This window comes from Periplaneta americana, chromosome 6, assembly GCF_040183065.1.
Source record: "Periplaneta americana isolate PAMFEO1 chromosome 6, P.americana_PAMFEO1_priV1, whole genome shotgun sequence".
NCBI classification, from domain to species: domain Eukaryota; kingdom Metazoa; phylum Arthropoda; class Insecta; order Blattodea; family Blattidae; genus Periplaneta; species Periplaneta americana.
Genome location: NC_091122.1, coordinates 59,962,985 through 59,982,499, shown reverse-complemented (window position 1 = coordinate 59,982,499; position 19,515 = coordinate 59,962,985). Strand labels below are relative to the sequence as shown.

Below are 19,515 nucleotides of genomic sequence, written 5' to 3'. Positions count from 1 at the left end.
GATTAAGATTGCCACTTTTCATATCCTCTTTAATGCTAAATAATCTCTGGATTTGAAAGCATTCTTAAACTAAATAAAAAACAGGGAATATTCTTTTGAATGTATGTTTTTATTTCTTAGATTGTGATAATTGAGTTAAATATGATGTGAAGAATTGTAATTCGCACTGGTACCATTTTGTGCTTTCCTTAACATATGTATAGATTTGATTCACAGTCAAAACACGCCTTCATTGGTGATTATTCTGGTCAGATCACAATGCTTAGGTTGGAGAATTCGGGATCAACATTAATTACAACTTTAAAAGGACATACAGGAAGTATACGTACGATGGCATGGGATTCAGAGAAACAACTTCTCTTCTCTGGCAGCTTTGATCAGAGTGTTATTGTGTGGGACATTGGTGGGCAGCAAGGAACAGCATATGAACTCCAAGGACATCAGTAAGTTGTTTATGCTACTACTTTGTGTTGTTTATTTACGTTGTCTTTTGTATCAGTGTAAGAAAAGGATGGGCTCTGCAATCAATTTTTTTTGTGTTGCCTATTGGACTATGGCAGTGGCATACGCAGACTTTTGTCAAGGGGTGTTATTATTAAAATTGTTTACAATTTACATTATCAGTATTTTAAATTTTATGTACCGGTACCGATATTATTATTATTATTATTATTATTATTATTATTATGTTACGGCATATTTTGTAATATATTCATGAATATCCTTATAAAGTCTTTGAAACGTAATATTTTCAGTCATCCTATTTTTAATAAATTTTAACTTCTGTTTAATTTTATATAATAAAAAATGCTTGTGTCATTATTACTCATACACAATAATCATTTATATATATATATATATATATATATATATATATATATATATATATATTTAGTCAACAATTATTTGTATATGACAGTTAAGACACTTTAATTTACATAACAGGAAAATACATGGAAACAATAAAATATATTGAAATAAATGTAATTATTAAACACAATAATGGAACATGGAACTCACCCAGTATGAAGAATGAAACTGGCATGATGAATATATTGAAGGAGGGGTAAGAGGACTATGCCTTATGTCGATGTAAATTTTGTTAATTTGACAGTGAAAAATTAGAGAAGAGAAAACGATTATTTTTATTTGTTTTTTTTTTCTCTTTGTTGATAACACTATAGCATCTATTAATGCTTCATGGTTGTGCTGGCATATGGAGTTACTTGTCAACAATGTGACGCTGAAACGTGTGTTCAGGTTACTGCCCAGCGACAGTCCTGATATATTTTGTTTTTTTTTTTTATAATTGGCTAATTAATATTAACCGGCACACTCACACTCATATAAATTTCCAGACTCTAGACACCCAGGGAATTTTTCTTCTTGAAGAAAAATTCATCAAAAGCTATACCCCGGAATCGAACCCAGGACCTCCAGATCTGGAAGCCAGCATGCTGACCAACAGACCACGGAGGCAGTTCAGAAAACGATTATGGATTAAAAACACCCTCAAATCTAAATATGTATTTTTTTTTAAAGTTAAAAAAATGAGGGGGTTTCTAACCCTGTAATCCTCCCCTTGCATATGCCCCTGGACTATGGGTGCTTGTAATAAACAAAACAATCAGCTAGTTTCGCAAGCAAGCATTACTTATTCCAGTGAACTACATGTGTGAAATCATTGCTGCGTGTGAATACAGCATTACTACTGTTATTAATGAAGTACTATTATTGTTGTTGTTATTATTATTATTATTATTATTATTATTATTATTATTATTATTATTATTGATAATATATTATCAAACACTACAATAATTATGTGACAGCCATAGGAAACAGCTAATGAGCCAGCTGCTTGTAACAGTAACAATGCAGAGATTTCACCTGTAGGACGTGGAAAACCAATTTGTAAGCAACAGCACATATTATTTTCAATGTTTACAAATAATTCAAAGAAGGAGATGGTAAATTTGACTCACCCTTAGCTCATGCTGTTCCTGAAGACTCTGTTTGTGGTAGTTATAACCACTGATAATAATTTTTTATTGATAATAATAAAAAGTGTGCTGGTATTTGAATGCGAACAGTGATTTCATATCTCTGCTTTTCTGGAATTTGGAATAAGTAATGAATTAAAGCTTGCAGCTCTGGCTGAATTGTTTTATTACGAGTTGTTGGATATGCGACATGTTTCTAAAGTGAAGATAAGTTCTGAATGCTGACCTCGACCTCTACTTTCACTGATACAAATATTTCGTCTGGTGTATATATAATACATGTACTAATTTTGTTCTTACAATTACATTTTTAGTGCGTGAAAAGAATTGCTTTCAAAATGGTGACCGCTTAACTTCGATCATGAATGTCATTCATAGTTGGCTTTCTTTAAAAAGGCGTTAGAATCATTTTTTTTTTTTCCACTGAATGAAAGGATCTATTTTCTCAACCTAAAAACATAAGATGTTCTTCTATAAATTATTGCTTTAATTTTAGCAGTGAACAATGCCTGATCACAGTATAAAGAAGATACAGTAGAGACAAGTCTTGTCGGCACCTTTGATGTTGTTGGTACTAAAATCAAGCTCAGGAAGGTCTAGTTCTCATTGAATCCAACCATGTCGCTAGTATCGGCAGAGCTAACAGCTGATTCTAGCGATCAGCTGTTCATATATGGTAAACTTTCAGATGAAATTTTGTAATAACTGTTGTAATTACTCCTTTGTTCTGTAGTGATATTTGTGTCTTATTATGTAGGTCTAATGAAAATTCACTTTTTCTTTTCAAAACACACATAAAATTGCAGTGTTCATGATTGAAGTAAAACATACTATTAGCGAAGTGCTTACCGTTTTATTCTGTTTCTTCATATCCATTGCATTTCATCTTGGATCACAATATGTTGTAAAATACATACATCAGGGGAACGTTTAATAAATAAACAAAAATTCGAGGTAACCTTTTATAATTAAACATGCGTTCACTATATATCCAATCTAGGTTACTAATTGTAGCCCTAACTACCTAGGTGTACAAAGAGGGCCTAATAATTATCTACTGCAACTTCACATAACTACGTCATCCATAAATCATTATGGAGTGCTGCACTTGGAGGACAGTGCTTAACTGGCAACAGTTAAATCCCAGCAACTTCTTTCACTTTTCCTTTGCTGTAATAGGCTACGTTTGAATTACAATATTCTTACCTTCTTCCATTTTCTTAAAAGATAATATATTGCAGTACTAACACATTTGAATTAACAAATTCTTACCTTCTTTCATTCTCGTAAAGGATTTTTTGTAGTCAGTAATACAAATTCTTAACTCCATAGTTAGATACAAGAGCCCTACACCAAACCCTAATTATGTCTTATAATTTTGTAAGAGTCGAATTCAGAAAATAATTCCCTTACAAAGTTGGCTTATTACTATGAGCAAAAATCATTATGTATGTAAATTTTGACATTTTTTAACTCCTTCATACGCATACTAATACTTATTTCTATACTAGCCTCGAAATAATGCACATGCAGAGTTCAAACTACGGCATGTTACTACACGGGCAAGGATCATTGCTCATATCAATTTTTGTATCTTTTCTATCACTCTTTCATAGCTAGATCCAAGAGCTAGCTATACACCAACGTAATTATTATGTAGTCGAGGTTATGCTTTCTTTCACTTATTTAGAGACATTCTATTCACCCGATACAGTTAGAAATTTTAATGTGTATGTTAATTCTAATTTGGGAACCAAAATCAATATCAATATACAAAATATTACTGTCAATAATAGGAATAATCATGTAGGCATAAGTATAACATTACTGGTATGAAATAATATCCATCACTAATATAATGTTATTAGCTAGTCAATAAAGAGGACGTAATAAAAAGTAATTAATAAATACGTGAAGCTCAGCATAATATACTTGAAATTTGCTGCACATTCAGTCTTTCTATGTTAATTTAAATTGTCTCTTTTTTTCCCCTTTACATTAACATTCGAAACATCTGGCAATCAACTCAATTCAGTTGTCACTCAAAAATATCTGGTGTCATTATAATTTGATAACCCATGATAAATATTGAACAGCTTGCAACGCTTATGATGTTATATCATCGAACACAAACATAGTAGTACGAATTGCATTTGAGATATATGTACCATATTTACCTGACTATAGGATCTCATCGTTTATCCCGTTACTTTAGTAACACCACAGTCTAGTATATACAGTCACGAGGCTCAATATGTAGTAAATATGCATCCATAGATAGTTGCTAACCATTAGGATTGCTACTATCGCCTCATTACAGACAATGCGAAATAGTACTGGCACAGTCTATTGTTCCTAGCACCCTCACAACTCAAGCTTCGTGACTGTATATAGTAGATTGTGGTAACACCCTTATTTTTTGAAAGTCAAAATACAGAATTATGTAGTAACTTTGTTTTAATGAAATATCTATATTGTGTGGTATAAAAATACTTCTTATATATAAAAACACACACACATACATACTAATAGTGGTTACTTGAGTGTTTATCTTTCATCCATATAAAGCCAATTGTGTAGACTAATTTACCAATGGAGTCATTGGCCAGAGTGTGCCAATAGTCTACACTACACCCACGATGAGATGAGATGCTACAGGGGAACATGAGTTCCTGGAGAAAACACCTGTGTTAACTGTGCTTGACCAACCAAGTTATAAATCTGGTGTATGTCAAGTTCACATGATAAGTCCAGTGTTCTACTACTAGATCACTGTGACAGCTGCAATAAAAATACTAAAATACCGTATTTTTTAATCCTCTACCGAACCAAGTGATTTTACGAGTTCACACCTATAAGACCCCCAGGTTTTGAAATAAAAATAGAAGGGGATAAAAAGGATCTTATAGCCAAGTAAATGAAAAAGGGACAAAATGGGATATTCATTCAATCCACCAGGACGACCAGAACAAGACAACATTATAAAACAGGACAATCCAAATCAAATTGGGATGTATAATAATTCTATCTTTATACAGAGTTTGTATGAGCTGTGTGTTAAGTGTATTGACCTAACATTACTGTGTATAGATTTTGAGTGTGATTTCATATTAAGTTGTTGTTTTGTTTTCTAGTAACAAAGTAACAGCACTGTGCTATGCAGGGCTTAAACAGCAACTGATCTCAGGAGGAGAGGATTCAGTTATAGTATTTTGGGACATGACTCTTGACAGGAAGGAGGTGAGAGAACATCAAATCTTAATGTGAAGCTAACAGTGGAGGTGTGATAAATCACCAGATATAATTTGTAATTATACATTGATAAAGAAAGTGGTAGGATATACTTCTTAAGTAGTGGAAATTTCATAAACCCCAACTGCTCTCTTTATGATCAAAATGGTCTAATGAATGTCAATCTACTAGTGAAACAGTTGGCTATGAAGATTACTATCTACGTACTGTATTTACCCGCGTAATAGACGCACTTTTTTTTTTTTTCGATTTTTATAACAGAAAACTAGTGTACGTCCTTTATGCAAGGAAAAAATTTTAGTGGGGGGGGGGGGGGGACATGTCTTGAAGGTGTGCCAGCTCGAATGCTCAAATAATCGATAGAGTATGTAACAATATATGGGCTGCGACTATTTTATGTTTAGATTGCAATGCACTTGAGATGATTGATAATAGTTATAGGTCTTGCAACCATGGATTACCGACAGAAGGAATGTGAATGAAACACTGCGATAAGGAAGAGCGGGCGAGAGGAAAGGTCACGTAACTTGAATGATATTCAAGAGTAGAGTCGGAAGAGAAATTACATCGATAATAGAATCAGTCTTGCATTGTGGTAGTTACATTACGACTTCAGTTTGTTCCATTGCATGTGAATACGTGTCTTGTATCGCACGGTATTATTATTTCATTCGTAAACATATGTTGTGCGTTTAATTAGCTTCGAATTTTTCTCTTGCTACGTTCTTTTTTTCCACAGCGATGTCCTCATTTGTTCATCTTCTTGGAAGAGATAGTACTTCCATCGGCTCGCTCCTCTCCCCCCTCGGCGTGCCTACATACACACGTCAAAACAGACAGCAACGCCACCATTGGTTTTCGGTAATCGTTTCTTGCGCGAGCTATATAAGTAGAGGGTGGAACTGGGATATTTTAGCAATCAATGTATGCAAGCGTTGACTATAGCTTTTACACACTTTGTACTGGGCACGCATTGCGGACATAAACAAAGGTAGTACAGTCTGGTTATGATTGAAAATAAAGTACATGAATACATACCTTATACATGCAAGGTTCCGTCTTCTTCGGTTTCGTTGCTGGCATTACAATGAACAACAAAATACAACCGAAGATTTGCGAACTGAAACATCCTGCGGCGATCACTCAAACAGTTTTTATATTTTGAGAACAACCGTTCAACATCACAGGATGTCAATGGTGAATGCAAATAATACGACTGGTATTTCGACATTGCATTTGTACACGTTACCAAATACAGTAGAGTGTCTCGTTTAGGCACAGAGAAAACGTAAATAAAGTGCAGGTAACGTGTGGGAGAGGACGAGCTGTACAATAAACATGAAGGATGCACAAGATTTTAGTTACAACATTTATGGCGGAGCACTAATTGAAATTATATTTTCCAAAAGCACACAAAACGAAAGAACACAAATTGCATAACTTTATCATACACACATTTTAACAAACAAATAATTGTAATGTTGAAATAATTCAATATAACAAATCAAATGTTGCTACTTACATGATGTTGCTTTCAAGCAGCATTTTTTAGTCATGAATTTCACTGTCTGTATGGTTAACATAATATCACTGTCTTCTGGGCCGAATTAAAACTACAGTATATTAGTCTGAAGTGACAACACTATTTCCTAAACATAATAATTATCCCTTCTCAAAGTTCCATTTATTCAGATACAGTACAGAAGATAGTGACATTATGTTAGTCATACAGAGAGTGAAATTCATGACCGTAAAAATGCTGCTTGAAAACAACATCATATAGACTAAGTAGCAAAATTTGATTTGTCATATTGAATTATTTCAACCTTACAATTCCTTGTTTGTTAAAATGTGTATATGATAATGTTATGCAATTTGTGTTCTTTTATTTTGTGTGTTTTTGGAAAATATAATGTCAGTTAATGTTAATTAATATAATTAATTATAACTAAAACCTTGTGCAACCCTTGTGTTTATCGTACAGCTTGACCTCCCCCACACATTACCTGCACTTTGTTTACAAGTAAACACTGTGACAGACAACCTCGACACTGTCAGACAACTGTTCACTATGACTGCGCACAGTACTCTGCTGGCTTAGGTTCGGTTCCTACAGCGCGCAACTGGATGGCTGACAGGTCATTTTGCGTTCTTAATAAAATGTACCTACGAGAATAACGTCACATGTCTAAGCTCCGTTGTGCATCACCTATTGCCACTGTTAAGGTATCCCAAGCCCACCATCTAGTTATAAGCAGTTGTATAAACAGATGTAACTTGTAACAATGAATACAGAGACAATAAGACAAGGCACTTTATTGTTATTAACACTAGCCTTACCTCATTCACTATCAGGTTCAGCATCACTGCTATCATTTATCACAGATTCATATTCCTCTGCTTGTGTATTATGTGGGGAATTTTTGTAAACTTTAACGCGAAAAATTGGGGTGCGTCCATTATGCAGGTAAATACATTAAATGCCATTGTGAAGCGAGAAAGTGTTTCATAATAGTTTCATGGATAAATATATAATAGGATGCGTAACTGCGGTCAGCACCATCTGGATTTGGGGGTTTGAAATAAGGTGATCAGCGCCCAACGTCATAGGTGGTGAATATTAGAACTACGTGTTGGGTACATTACCGAGAGTTCTCTATTTATCCGTTCGAGATATTGCTGTATGGGAGAGTCGAAGATGAAGATGGCGGACTGAAACTTGCTAATAAGTGAACATAAAGTGATACGTGTGTGTATAAGTAGTGTATGTTAAACAGTGATGTTTATGGACGTTGTAAAAATAGTGTTGTTGAGTGTATTGTAAAGTAATAGTAATATAATAAATTGAACTATCTAAGTAGTTCTTGCAGACTTTTCCATACCCAACGAATACAATCCCAATTATCTAATCTTTTGCTTTATTTTTTGTCTCTGTCTGGTTATATTTTAATCGGGTAGTGTAAAACACATCGTCTCTTTTATCTTCCTGTTGGCTCCGGTAAGAATTTTCAGTAGAATATGCTGTGAGGAATAAAACCGTAAATGTTTTATTTTAAAGTGGGATAATTTTGAATATCGATGAGGGTGGGAGGGAATACTTTCTGCACAGTTTAACATTTTCGTAACCAGGTGCGCTTCTAAATGCATGGAGTAATTACTCTTTTCGCTACTTGGTGCGCTGCTAGATGTAATAACACCCCTCCCAGAAATAGATGGCAGCAAGATCAATTTCTACAACAGCACCTCTAGTATGTGTTATGGGAAACTCATTAAGTTTCGCATCCTATTATATATTTATCCATGATAGTTTCCTTTTGTTTAGTTTGTTCTATGCATGTCTGAATAACAACACTAATCTCAAGTTTTCATGCTGCATTAAAAGAAAGCAAATTTATTATGTAGATATATAATTTGTTTATAAAATTAAATGAATTTGTGTTGTAATAGACACCCGAGTGGCATGAATCAGATTGCTGTCAGCGATGTGGACGACCATTCTTCTGGAACCTTCGTGCCATGATGGATCAACGTCAGTTGGGTCTCAGGCAACATCATTGCCGTTACTGTGGACGTGCAGTCTGTGACCGCTGCAGTGCTGGTCGGTCTTCCATCCCTGTAATGGGCTTCGAGTTTGATGTACGAGTTTGTGATCCATGCCTCTCTGAACTCAAAGACATGGAGTAAGTGGAGATGGTACAATATCTATTAGCTGTGCTTTGTAATGTACAGACTGGTCCCAGATAAGGTTGGTTCACAATAAACCGAGAATGGAAACGATAACGAGAACGGGAACGGAAATAATGTTAAAATAAATGCATTTAAATATGAGCATTCACAATAGTTAGTTGTGAATGCTCACATTTAAATACAATTCATGTTTAATGCTCCAATAAGTTGTATTGACTATTACACTTTTATTACGTCATACTACGTTTGACCAATAAAACGGTACGAAAGGACGTCTTTCAACCAATCATGGCTGCTTATCACACAATTTTATCGCATCCCTAGCATTTGTTTAATTTTATCGCTTCCCTAGCATTTGTTTGTTTTTATCACTACCCTAGCATTCGTTTCTTTGTTTGCCAACATTTCAAACTGCACTGGTCTGGACATAAAAAAAAAAAACAGAAAATTACAAACCACTCCAGTCGATGCACAGCAGTTTCAAATATGACTCGCATTGGCATTCAAAAACAAGAATTAATAAAGATCACTGGTCATAGCTATGCATCTTCCCTAAAACCCTATTTACAAATAAATGAGCACCATTCGGAAATCCTTAATAAGTTGAGGAATACTCCATGTACATCAACGAGTTCCACTTCTTTTACGCACACGTCCAATATAACATCATCTGAACCACCAACCACTAAAACATTCAAATTTGAAAATTGTGCTTTCAGTAATTGTTCCTTTTAAAATTATTCATGTTCATTTTTTATTTCATCATCCTTAATTAAATCTTTTCTTGTTTATTTCATCATCCCTAATTAAAACTTTTCTAACATTTGTTTATATTATATAGGTTATGTTATAGCTTCTGCTATATGATATTATGGATAGTCACGTATCAGAGATTGTTTAAGATTTATTGAAAATCATCTGTCATGTGAGGTTGATTACTGGGATCCGGATAATTGAAGTGGAATGCAACTGTTTTAATAATTTAATACAAATGAAACTGAATCAACAAAGCTTTCTTGACTAGTAATCGTTCACAGAGTTCAATGAAGATTCTATAGTTGGCACTACTGATAACATGAAAACAGCTAATCATAACACACTACTGCCATCTAGCGTAATATTTGTAATGTTGAGATGGTACAATAATACATTTGAAGACAGTTGTATTTTCGTAAATCAATTAATATCTTATTGTATTGGAGTATTTCGTTATTTCTAATCTTTATATACTTTCTTTTAATCGTGTAATAATCAATTAAGTCCCACTCGAGTTTTGATTTTCTCTAGATAAATCAAAATCTCTAGTGAGATTACTGTTGATAAAAATATATAATTTTTGTTTATCAATACAACTTATTGGAACATTACACATGGATTATAAAATAATTGATGCTAGTCAAGCAAAACTGTATAAGCAATATCCAAACCTAAAGACAATATTACACAACATAATAGCAAACATATGGTTAAACCGGAAATATATGGAAATTAAAATTATACCAAATTATGTCACTATCAAAAATAAAACCAAAAATACTTCAGCTATCAAAACAAAAGCTTTAGCAATTGGTAAGAAATGAGATGAAATTCTTACATAAGAAAAAAGATAATATGAACGAACAACTATATCAATTACATCTTAAAGCATCCACAATAGTTGGTAAGACATGGCATATCATAGATATGACTATCAGTAACAAAATAAGAATAATAAGGGAAAAGAAATATGAGGCTTTAAATAAGAAACTTGAACAATTGATCAGTAATACCAAAATAAAAACCAAAACATCATAACCACAATTGAATGGTGTTAATAGATTCATTAATTTAAAGAATACACATTTTTCACAAGACGAAATAGACATGCAAAATCGTGGATATAAACACAACTACTCACAAACGAACTTGGACAGAGTAATATATATACACCGTGTTCCGCTTATAAGTATAATAAAAGAAATAGTTATAATTTCATAACAATGCATGCAAATGGGTTAAGATTGGTACCATTGTAAAGAGGAAATTGGGAAGTTTTAATCCATTGTTGTTACTTATTTTTAGAAGACTCACGCATGCGCAGATCATTAAATAAGAGAATTCGTATCGTATCTTTAGTCAGTCAGCATGTGGACGCCACAGCAGAAAGCCTTTTGTGTGCTGTCATTAGCAGAACATAGATCCATAATTCGTGTACAGCGCTTGTTTCGCCGTCAGTACAATCTTAGACCGAGGGAAGCTGTACCGACGTACGTCTCAATAATGAAATGGGATAGGCAGCTCAGAGAAACAGGAAGTAAACCGACACAATTGTCGCATCTGGGGGTCGGAAAATCCAAGTGTCGTAATTGAACACCAACGGGATTCCCCTAAATGGAATGTTTGGTGTGGGATCATGCGTGACAGAATCATTGGTCCCTATTTCTTTGCTGAAAAGACAGTCACTGCAAACACGTACCTGGATATGTTGCAACTGTATGCTGTGCCACAACTCCCAGATGGAGCAATTTTCCAGCAAGATGGGACTCCACCACACTTTGCCAACATGGTTCGCACATTCTTAGACGAACAATTCCCTGCAAGATGGATCGGAAGAAGATCACCGTACATCACATGGCCTGCCAGATCACCAGATCTAACACCACCTGATTTTTTCCTGTGGGGGTTTGTTAAGGACCAGGTCTACAGGACGCCAGTACGTGATTTGGCAGACTTACAAGAAAGAATTTATGCTGCTGTCAACAATGTTACACCACAGATGCTTCATAACACTTGGGTCGAGGTTGAATACCGGTTGGATATTTCCCGTGCCACCAATGGAAGCCATGTTGAGGTTTATGGAACATAAGGTAACAAAAATTCCCAGTTTTCATTCTTTATAGCAGTTGGTTTCAACTATATACTTGTATTAATTCAAAAGTTATAGCTATTTCTTTTGTTATACTTATAAGCGGAACACTCTGTATATATATATATATATATATATATATATATATATACTGTAATCATAAATATGTTATATGATTCAATATGGTTATTATTTTGTGGTGAGTTGTATTATACTGAAGACAAAATAAAAATATACATGCACAAAATATTTATATGTAATATACCTATTTCACTTGTTGTCTTCAGTATAATACAACTCAGCAGAAAATAATAACCATATTGAATCGTACAATATATGTTCAAACTTATGATTCATTTAATAATTTCGTAACCTATAACATATTCAACGTAACTGAACTGAACGGCGAAGGTCTGCGAAACGCTAGACACCACCAAGTACAATCAATTATATCCACTGCCCTTAAAGATGCCGATTACAACACCTTTGAAGAAGTAGATGGTCTTTCCGTCACTGGCAGTACACGGCGCATAGATATAATAGCTTTCAAGGAATCTACAAGATCTGGATTCATAATTGATCCCACTGTGCGTTTCGAAACGAATGAGGAACAGCCAGCAGAAGTGGATAAGGAAAAAAAGAATATCTACAATCCTATCATTCCCTATTACCTCCAAAATTACCAGCTAGAAGAGCTTGAAGTAATTGGACTTCTGGTTGGAGCAAGAGGTACCGCTACTCTCTTCATGAAAGATGTGTTTAAGAGGTTTGGAATACCTACATCTATTATTCCAATTGTAACTTTAGCTGCATTGAAAGGATCAATTGCTCTCCTAAAGCATCACCTATATTCGAATTGAAACCAAGTTCATTAGCATTCTTTACTTTTTTGTAACACTTGCCTCTCTAAAACTAGGTATATTTCCACCAATCACAAAATGTATTTGCAGCTATGTATTTGTAGGAGTTTCATTGTCAAAACAAAATTAATGGTTCACTGAACTTTTAAATATTTATATTATTAAGTGCTCTTTGTCCCTTGTGGCAGCTCACGAATAGTGGGAAGATTTCTAAATTTCTAAAATGTCATAACAGTTTACATGTTTTTCAAATTATAATTCAGTTTTATCATATTTTGTAAAAATATGCATATTTAAGAACTCTATATATTTAAATACCAGCTTATAACTGCACATATATTTTCTAACAAAAAAAATTACTGCAGATTTGTCCAAAAAACCTTTCCATATGGTAGTTACTTGTGATATACCAATTTGGAAAGTAGTATTCATGTACATATATTTTAACGTTAATTTGACATTGTTATTTGATTAAATATGCATAGTTAATAATTTTGGTTGTAATTGGTATGCTTAAGTTTTTCATTATTTTAACATTTTTAACTTTGATATCCATTAACTATATTTTGACATGCATCCTCTTCACAATTTTATTGCAGTATTTTGTTTTCATAAGATATCTCTAATCTTTGTCTTAAGATGCCATATTGCATGGCGAAAACATTAACAGTTTTAATAAATAAAATATAAATTTATAACTGTATAATTTACATCAAAATAAGTCATATGACTGGATAACATTTTTCTTTTTGATTACGGTTAGTGCGTCTGGCTGTGAAACCAGGTGGCCCGGGTTCGATTCCCAGTCAGAGCAAGTTACCTGGTTGAGGTTTTTTGCGGGATTTTCCCTCAACCCAATTTGAGCAAATACTGGGTAACTTTTGGTGTTGGACCCCGGACTCATTTCACCGGCATTATCACCTTCACCTCATTCAGACGCTAAATAACCTTAAATGTTGATAAAGCGTCGTAAAATAGCCTACTAAAATAAAAAAAAAAACTTTTTGATTAAGAAGATTAGATTGTTCCTCCTTTTCTTTTCTAAATATTTCACCTTTTTTAATAGATTGCTTTTCTTTTGTAGTTCTTCCAGTTTTCTGTTAATAATATTCCTTAGGCTTATGGTATCCATTCTCAACAGATCCTTCACCTCACTTATTACTTCACTAAGAAATGGCTTGTGTTCTACTACACTTCGCTAAGTTAGCGGACTCGTGATCAGTCATGTCTTACTCGACTCTTTGCTCTTTGAGAACTGATTGATGTTTGTGTTACAGTCACACTCCGATGGCTACATTTCATGATGCAAAACACAGCATTGTGTTCATGGACCTTGATGAGCCCCGCAAACGATTGCTGACTGTTGGACAAGATCGACTGATCAAAGTGTGGGATGTATCTGCACTGCTACAGTAAAGTACAGTTCAATACGACTCGCCAGATATTGTGATAAATAAGAGTGTGTTGGATAAGAGACTGCCGAGACTATATTATGTAATATAAAAGTAAATGTATATAAATGTGCATGTACTGTACATACACTGTGCGTGTGCTGGAATGACTGAAAAATTTTACATGGGCCAAAATTAACTATTGTTCATTAATATAAAGGAGGAATTATATTGTATTCCTTGAAGGAGTTGTTACTGCTTCAGGGCCATGATCCTGGCATCCCTGTAGCACTCCTGAGCCCTGTTGACAAAATGGCAGACATTCCAGCATGAGTGTTACAGGTGTTAGGAGAATGGCCGTGGACTGTCACAGCATTTGATGGCATATCCTGTACATGCAAGTACCTTCCCATGCTGTAGTGTATGAGGTGCTATTTCTTGTGCAACTAATTAAATGTAATCTTTCCTAGATTCCAACCTAATATTGTAATGTGATTCACCCTTCCAGAGGACTTAAATCATTCAATTCAATGTTCCAAGGCTGTTAGCTTCTATGTGGAAATCAGCTTCAAGGATGATTCCTTCCAGTTCTTGTCAATTATATCAGGTTTCTGAGTGGTAAAAAGAGTGACTCAAGTATTGTGACTGCAGTTGCATAGATTGAGGAGGAAAATAGTAACTGAAATTCGTATTTTGCGTAGTGTAAAACTTAGGACTATAATGGGTGTACTAATTAAAAGTAATATGCATTTGGCGTTAATTATTATGTACAAGTGTAACTTTCACATATTTTTACATAATGATAAGTACTTGCAGTTTAAATATATCTGGAGATTTAACTTTTATGTTCATGGTATTCATATACAGTATTCCCTTTAGTTCTGAGTGATTATCTGCATTGGAGGTTTTTAGGAAGGATGTTTTGTTGCATCTAAAACATCCTTTTGAAGTCCTTCTCATATATAAAAGTTTACATATTATGTCCAAACGTTTGGTTTCTGAGGTAAAAAATTTTGTTTCTAGAAAACACCCTTTTTGGTATCATTTTTGTGGTAGTGACAACAAGATTTAAAACTATGCTTTTACACATATTTTGCATGTTAAATATGCATTAGAAAATTTACTCTTTCTTTTTTTTTTTTCATTTCTTTACTGTGATTTGTGAATGTGTGTTCTACTGAGTAATACAAATTTTCTAACAATTCTTTCGGATGTAATTTTAGAACTACGGTACTAAACTAATGTGGAAACTGAACATTCTTTCAATTGTTTATATGAAAATACTTGATCTAGAGTTCGTATGTAGGTGCTGTAATTTTCTTTGTGTTACCACACATTCATATATTTAGTCTCAAACAGACTAAAATTAAAATATCAGTGAAAGGAGAGTAGAATGCTTTCTTGAGAAAAAACGACCTTCTGAATTTTTAAAACAGGCATTTCCTTTACTGTTATGTAACAAGATTTAAAGATACCGAAGTACCTACTGTCATGTTTTTATACTATAACAAATTGTGGATGATGTGACATAACAATTTACATTATCTGCTTCTAACATCGTGGAGAAAAATGCACAGGATTATCTTTAATAATATAATATAATCATTTGCATATTGTTATGTGAAACTGCATCATTGTGTTTCATACTTGAGCGTAGTATTATGCTGGCCATTCTGGTACTCTGCCAGAGACTTGCACCATGCAATTCTACATAGACATGGGGAACAAAATAGGGAGTGTTCTTAGAAATAGAAATTCGTAGAATATGAAGACTTAGTTTTTGTTTCCGGAAACTGGGAAGTTAGTTTTTGTTTCTGGAAACTGGGAAGTTTCACTTTCCGAGAATTTTATTGTACATGATAGTTGTGTAAATTTGTGTGTACAAGTGTTTAACATATGAACATGGCCTGTTTTGTTACTGGAAAAAATTGGTTAATTGAAAGAAGAATGTACATTTTCCTAAGTTGAAATCTTTTCTTTAATATTAAAGGTACCTATGCATGCAAAATGTATAAAATTGTTTATTGAATATTTCTTGATATAATGAAACTTGAATAATACATTTTTCCACATATTGAAATGATGTTAACAAAATATTTAATATTGTCTATTGACTTTAAAATTAATTAATTACAGCTTTTATGGCGAAGAGTGAAGCAAGAGTGCAGTAGTAAAATATTAATTTAAAAATAAACATTAGAAAGGAAAGAAACAGGTTTTGAAAATGTACTATTATGAGTTGACATATTCTCTCCTTTTTTTTTTCTCATAGAATTACATCCGAGTTTGAAGTGTGGAATTTCAGTTACTCTTTTTCTTTTTCATATCTTGCTGGATAAGGATCACATTACAGATTTTTAGGTTGAGTTAGGCAGAAGATTGCCATGGTTGAAGTTGGTGGTGCTGTTGCAGCTGTTGTATAATCTAACAGAGAAAGTGAATTATATATTTGTGACAGTACTGCGTCATTGAGACAGAAATAAATATTTAGCTGTACCGATGTTAATTTTGAAAAATTGTGGTTTGTCCTATAAAATAACATTTCATATTTCACCAGAAAGTATAATATATTTTTTTCTTACAGTGTATGCTTTGTATTGATTGAATTTGTGTATTAAAATGATGAGTATCTATCTTTCACTTATTTATATATTGTAAACTAATAATGTTCCATTAAATTTCTGTTGTATCCAACTTGTGAATTAAATATTGAAATATCCCGCTTCTGTTAGCGTCACAAATTCACGTGTCTTTTTAGGTATATGCAAACAATTTGCATTAAAACTTATAATTTCGTCATAGGTTTAGCTTGAATTAGTAAAATCTTAATAGCTGCTCTTGAGCATGTGATCAGTAATTTAATTTTGTATCTGTAATCACTAACTAGTTTTCATAGAATATAAAAATAAGCTCTAGTTTTATCACTGTTCATAAAACGTGACCAAACACCAGATCTGCTTCAGAAATGAGGCTGTCAATATCTTTTCTGCAATGAAAGCCTTTTGTTAAACGAATAATTCAGCCGAATAATTGTGATGTATTTCTTCAACAAAGAGTGTATAATTGGCTGTAAAATATTTATATTCCTGAATGCAGTTTCCTCTAATACAGCCATTCCTACTTTGTACTTGCCATTAATTGTAATTACTACTGCTCAGTTTGAAAGTGTTCTGATGTACTACAGTTTACAAAATTCTTAGAATAACTAGAACTACATAATATTGTCTCAGGTATCTTTTCTTCTATGGTGAATAATGTGAATAATGCAATGATGGTTTATATAATTTGGAGTACAGTAAAACTTCATTATAAAATATATATTCTTAAATACCTATATTGTTAAATTATATTCGTCTGAGTTATATTACAGATTCAAAGAATATATTAAATCACACTTACATATTGCAGATATTAAACCATATACTGTATTTACTTAAAAATTTTTGGGATTGTTGAATATACTATCCTCACACTATTACATTTCGTCACTGTGCCTCCAAAATCCGCTTTGTGCATTTAAACAAATTTTTCATGAGAAAGAGAAAAGCATTATCACTTTTAATTACCTTGATTTTCAAATCTATAGTGACGGTCACATAAGAACAGTTCCTAAACAGCAAATATTGCCGTCTTGTCAGTGTTGCCAACTATTACCAGATATCACACGATCCTACGTATTAAATGACTTATTTACTTACCGTACTTTATGTTGGAAAATTATTCTAAATAATTCAATAATTTGTACTATATTTTCGTAGGCAAACTATACGAGAAAGGGATCAACATATCAAGTATTTTGTCTGTCAATACGAAATTTATTGGTTTGACTAAACAATTCACTCATGAGACCTAACCTAAAAATATATTTTGTTTGACCACATGAAATTATTAGTACTAACTCCGACTATAGTCTTGAATTATAACCACAACACAACACATAAAATAACTATTATGTTTTAATACTGATATTAATTAATTATTAATATGTTCAAATTTCAATAGCTTCCAGTAACCGGCTCAGAAACCTAGTACAATTTTAATTTCATGGAACTCCAGTACCGACAAATATTGTCGATATTTGTCTCAGCTGCCAACATACCAGTTACAAAATCACTACCATTTGTAGTATTTGTCAGTATCAAAATTCGAAACGAAGTTGACAAAAGAAAATACAACCTGCAAACTAGAAAATCACCACAATCCACTAGCATATGTAGTAATGGGGGAAAAATGGTTAGGTTTCACCCTTAGGATATGAAGTAAGCTGACCCGGACAATACTTTCGGTATACAGTGAACGCACAATATCTTGGACTTCGGATAACTCAGATCAAATTTTTCGAAAATAAAATATAAAAGAAGATTGACAACTTTTTCAAACATTCTACTAGGAAAAACAACAACAAAGTGGCAGATCAATCACCATCATACTCCTATAATAGACCAGTCGAATTACAATAGACTCTGATTAATGCACTTTGTCCCCTACCTGTGTTATTTGTGTTTCTGTTTTACCTGGTATGTATTGATAATCTTGTTGCATTAAAGTTCAGTATAATATTGCTACTGTATAGATAACATATGGTGTTAGTGTTCATTCCTAACATACAACTTTATTTCCCTTTGATAAGATGGACTTTTTATAACTCTGACAGATCGCCGCTCCCTTTAGTATGAGTTATCGAGCGTTGACTGTACTGTAATTTCAATCATTACAACTTGTCTGAACTCTTGTTTTATTAACGTTAGAAAATATTGAATTCGGAAGATCAAAAAAGAATGGCCTGTTTTGTTACTGGAAAAAATTGGTTAATTGAAACAAGAATGTACATTTTCCTAAGTTGAAATCTTTTTTTTAATATTAAAGGAACCTATGCATGCAAAAAGTATAAAATTGTTTATTGAATATTTCTTGTATAATAAAACTTGAATAATACATTTTTCCACATATTGAAATGGTGTTAACAAAATTTAATATTGACTTTAAAATTAATTAATTAATTACAGATTATATGGCTTGTATGGCGAAGAGTGAAGCAAGAGTGTATTAGTAAAATATTACTTTAAAAATAAACATTAGAAAGGAAAGAAGTTAAGTTTCTGTGCTTAAATTGACGAATTAATGTCTTCAGATCATGTGTATGGACTATTATAATACTTATTTTAAATTTTTAAATGTAGGAATGGAAGCACTGTAATGTTTCTTTTGTAACAGCCTGTACTCATGTGTTAGAATTCTGCAGGTGTTCAGGCTGTCACTTGGAGAAATATGAATAACATACTGCACAACAATGTAGAAAAAAAGAAAAGTGATCCCAGTATAATGTGTAAACTTAAAGACGAGATTAAATAAAATAATTAGAGTTTAAATTTCATGATATCTTCAGGAAGTTAAGGTTAATATAAAAAAGTTTCTGTTAGCACTGTTACATAGTTTTATTGATGTATAGGCCTATGTGTTTCTGTACAAGAGAGAAA

General features: G+C 33.0%; 1 protein-coding gene across 1 annotated transcript in view; it reads left to right on the top strand.

The window, feature by feature from the left end:
• The window catches only part of Wdfy2 (WD repeat and FYVE domain containing 2), a 36,999-nt gene extending 21,851 nt beyond the window's left edge, over nt 1–15,148 (top strand). The window contains exons 4-7 of the mRNA XM_069828155.1: nt 204–443; nt 5,138–5,243; nt 8,703–8,935; nt 13,925–15,148. Coding sequence (XP_069684256.1) covers nt 204–443; nt 5,138–5,243; nt 8,703–8,935; nt 13,925–14,063 — 718 coding nt within the window. The 3' untranslated portion in view covers nt 14,064–15,148. The remainder of the gene's footprint in view (nt 1–203; nt 444–5,137; nt 5,244–8,702; nt 8,936–13,924) is intronic.
• Nucleotides 15,149–19,515: the final 4,367 nt, after the last annotated feature.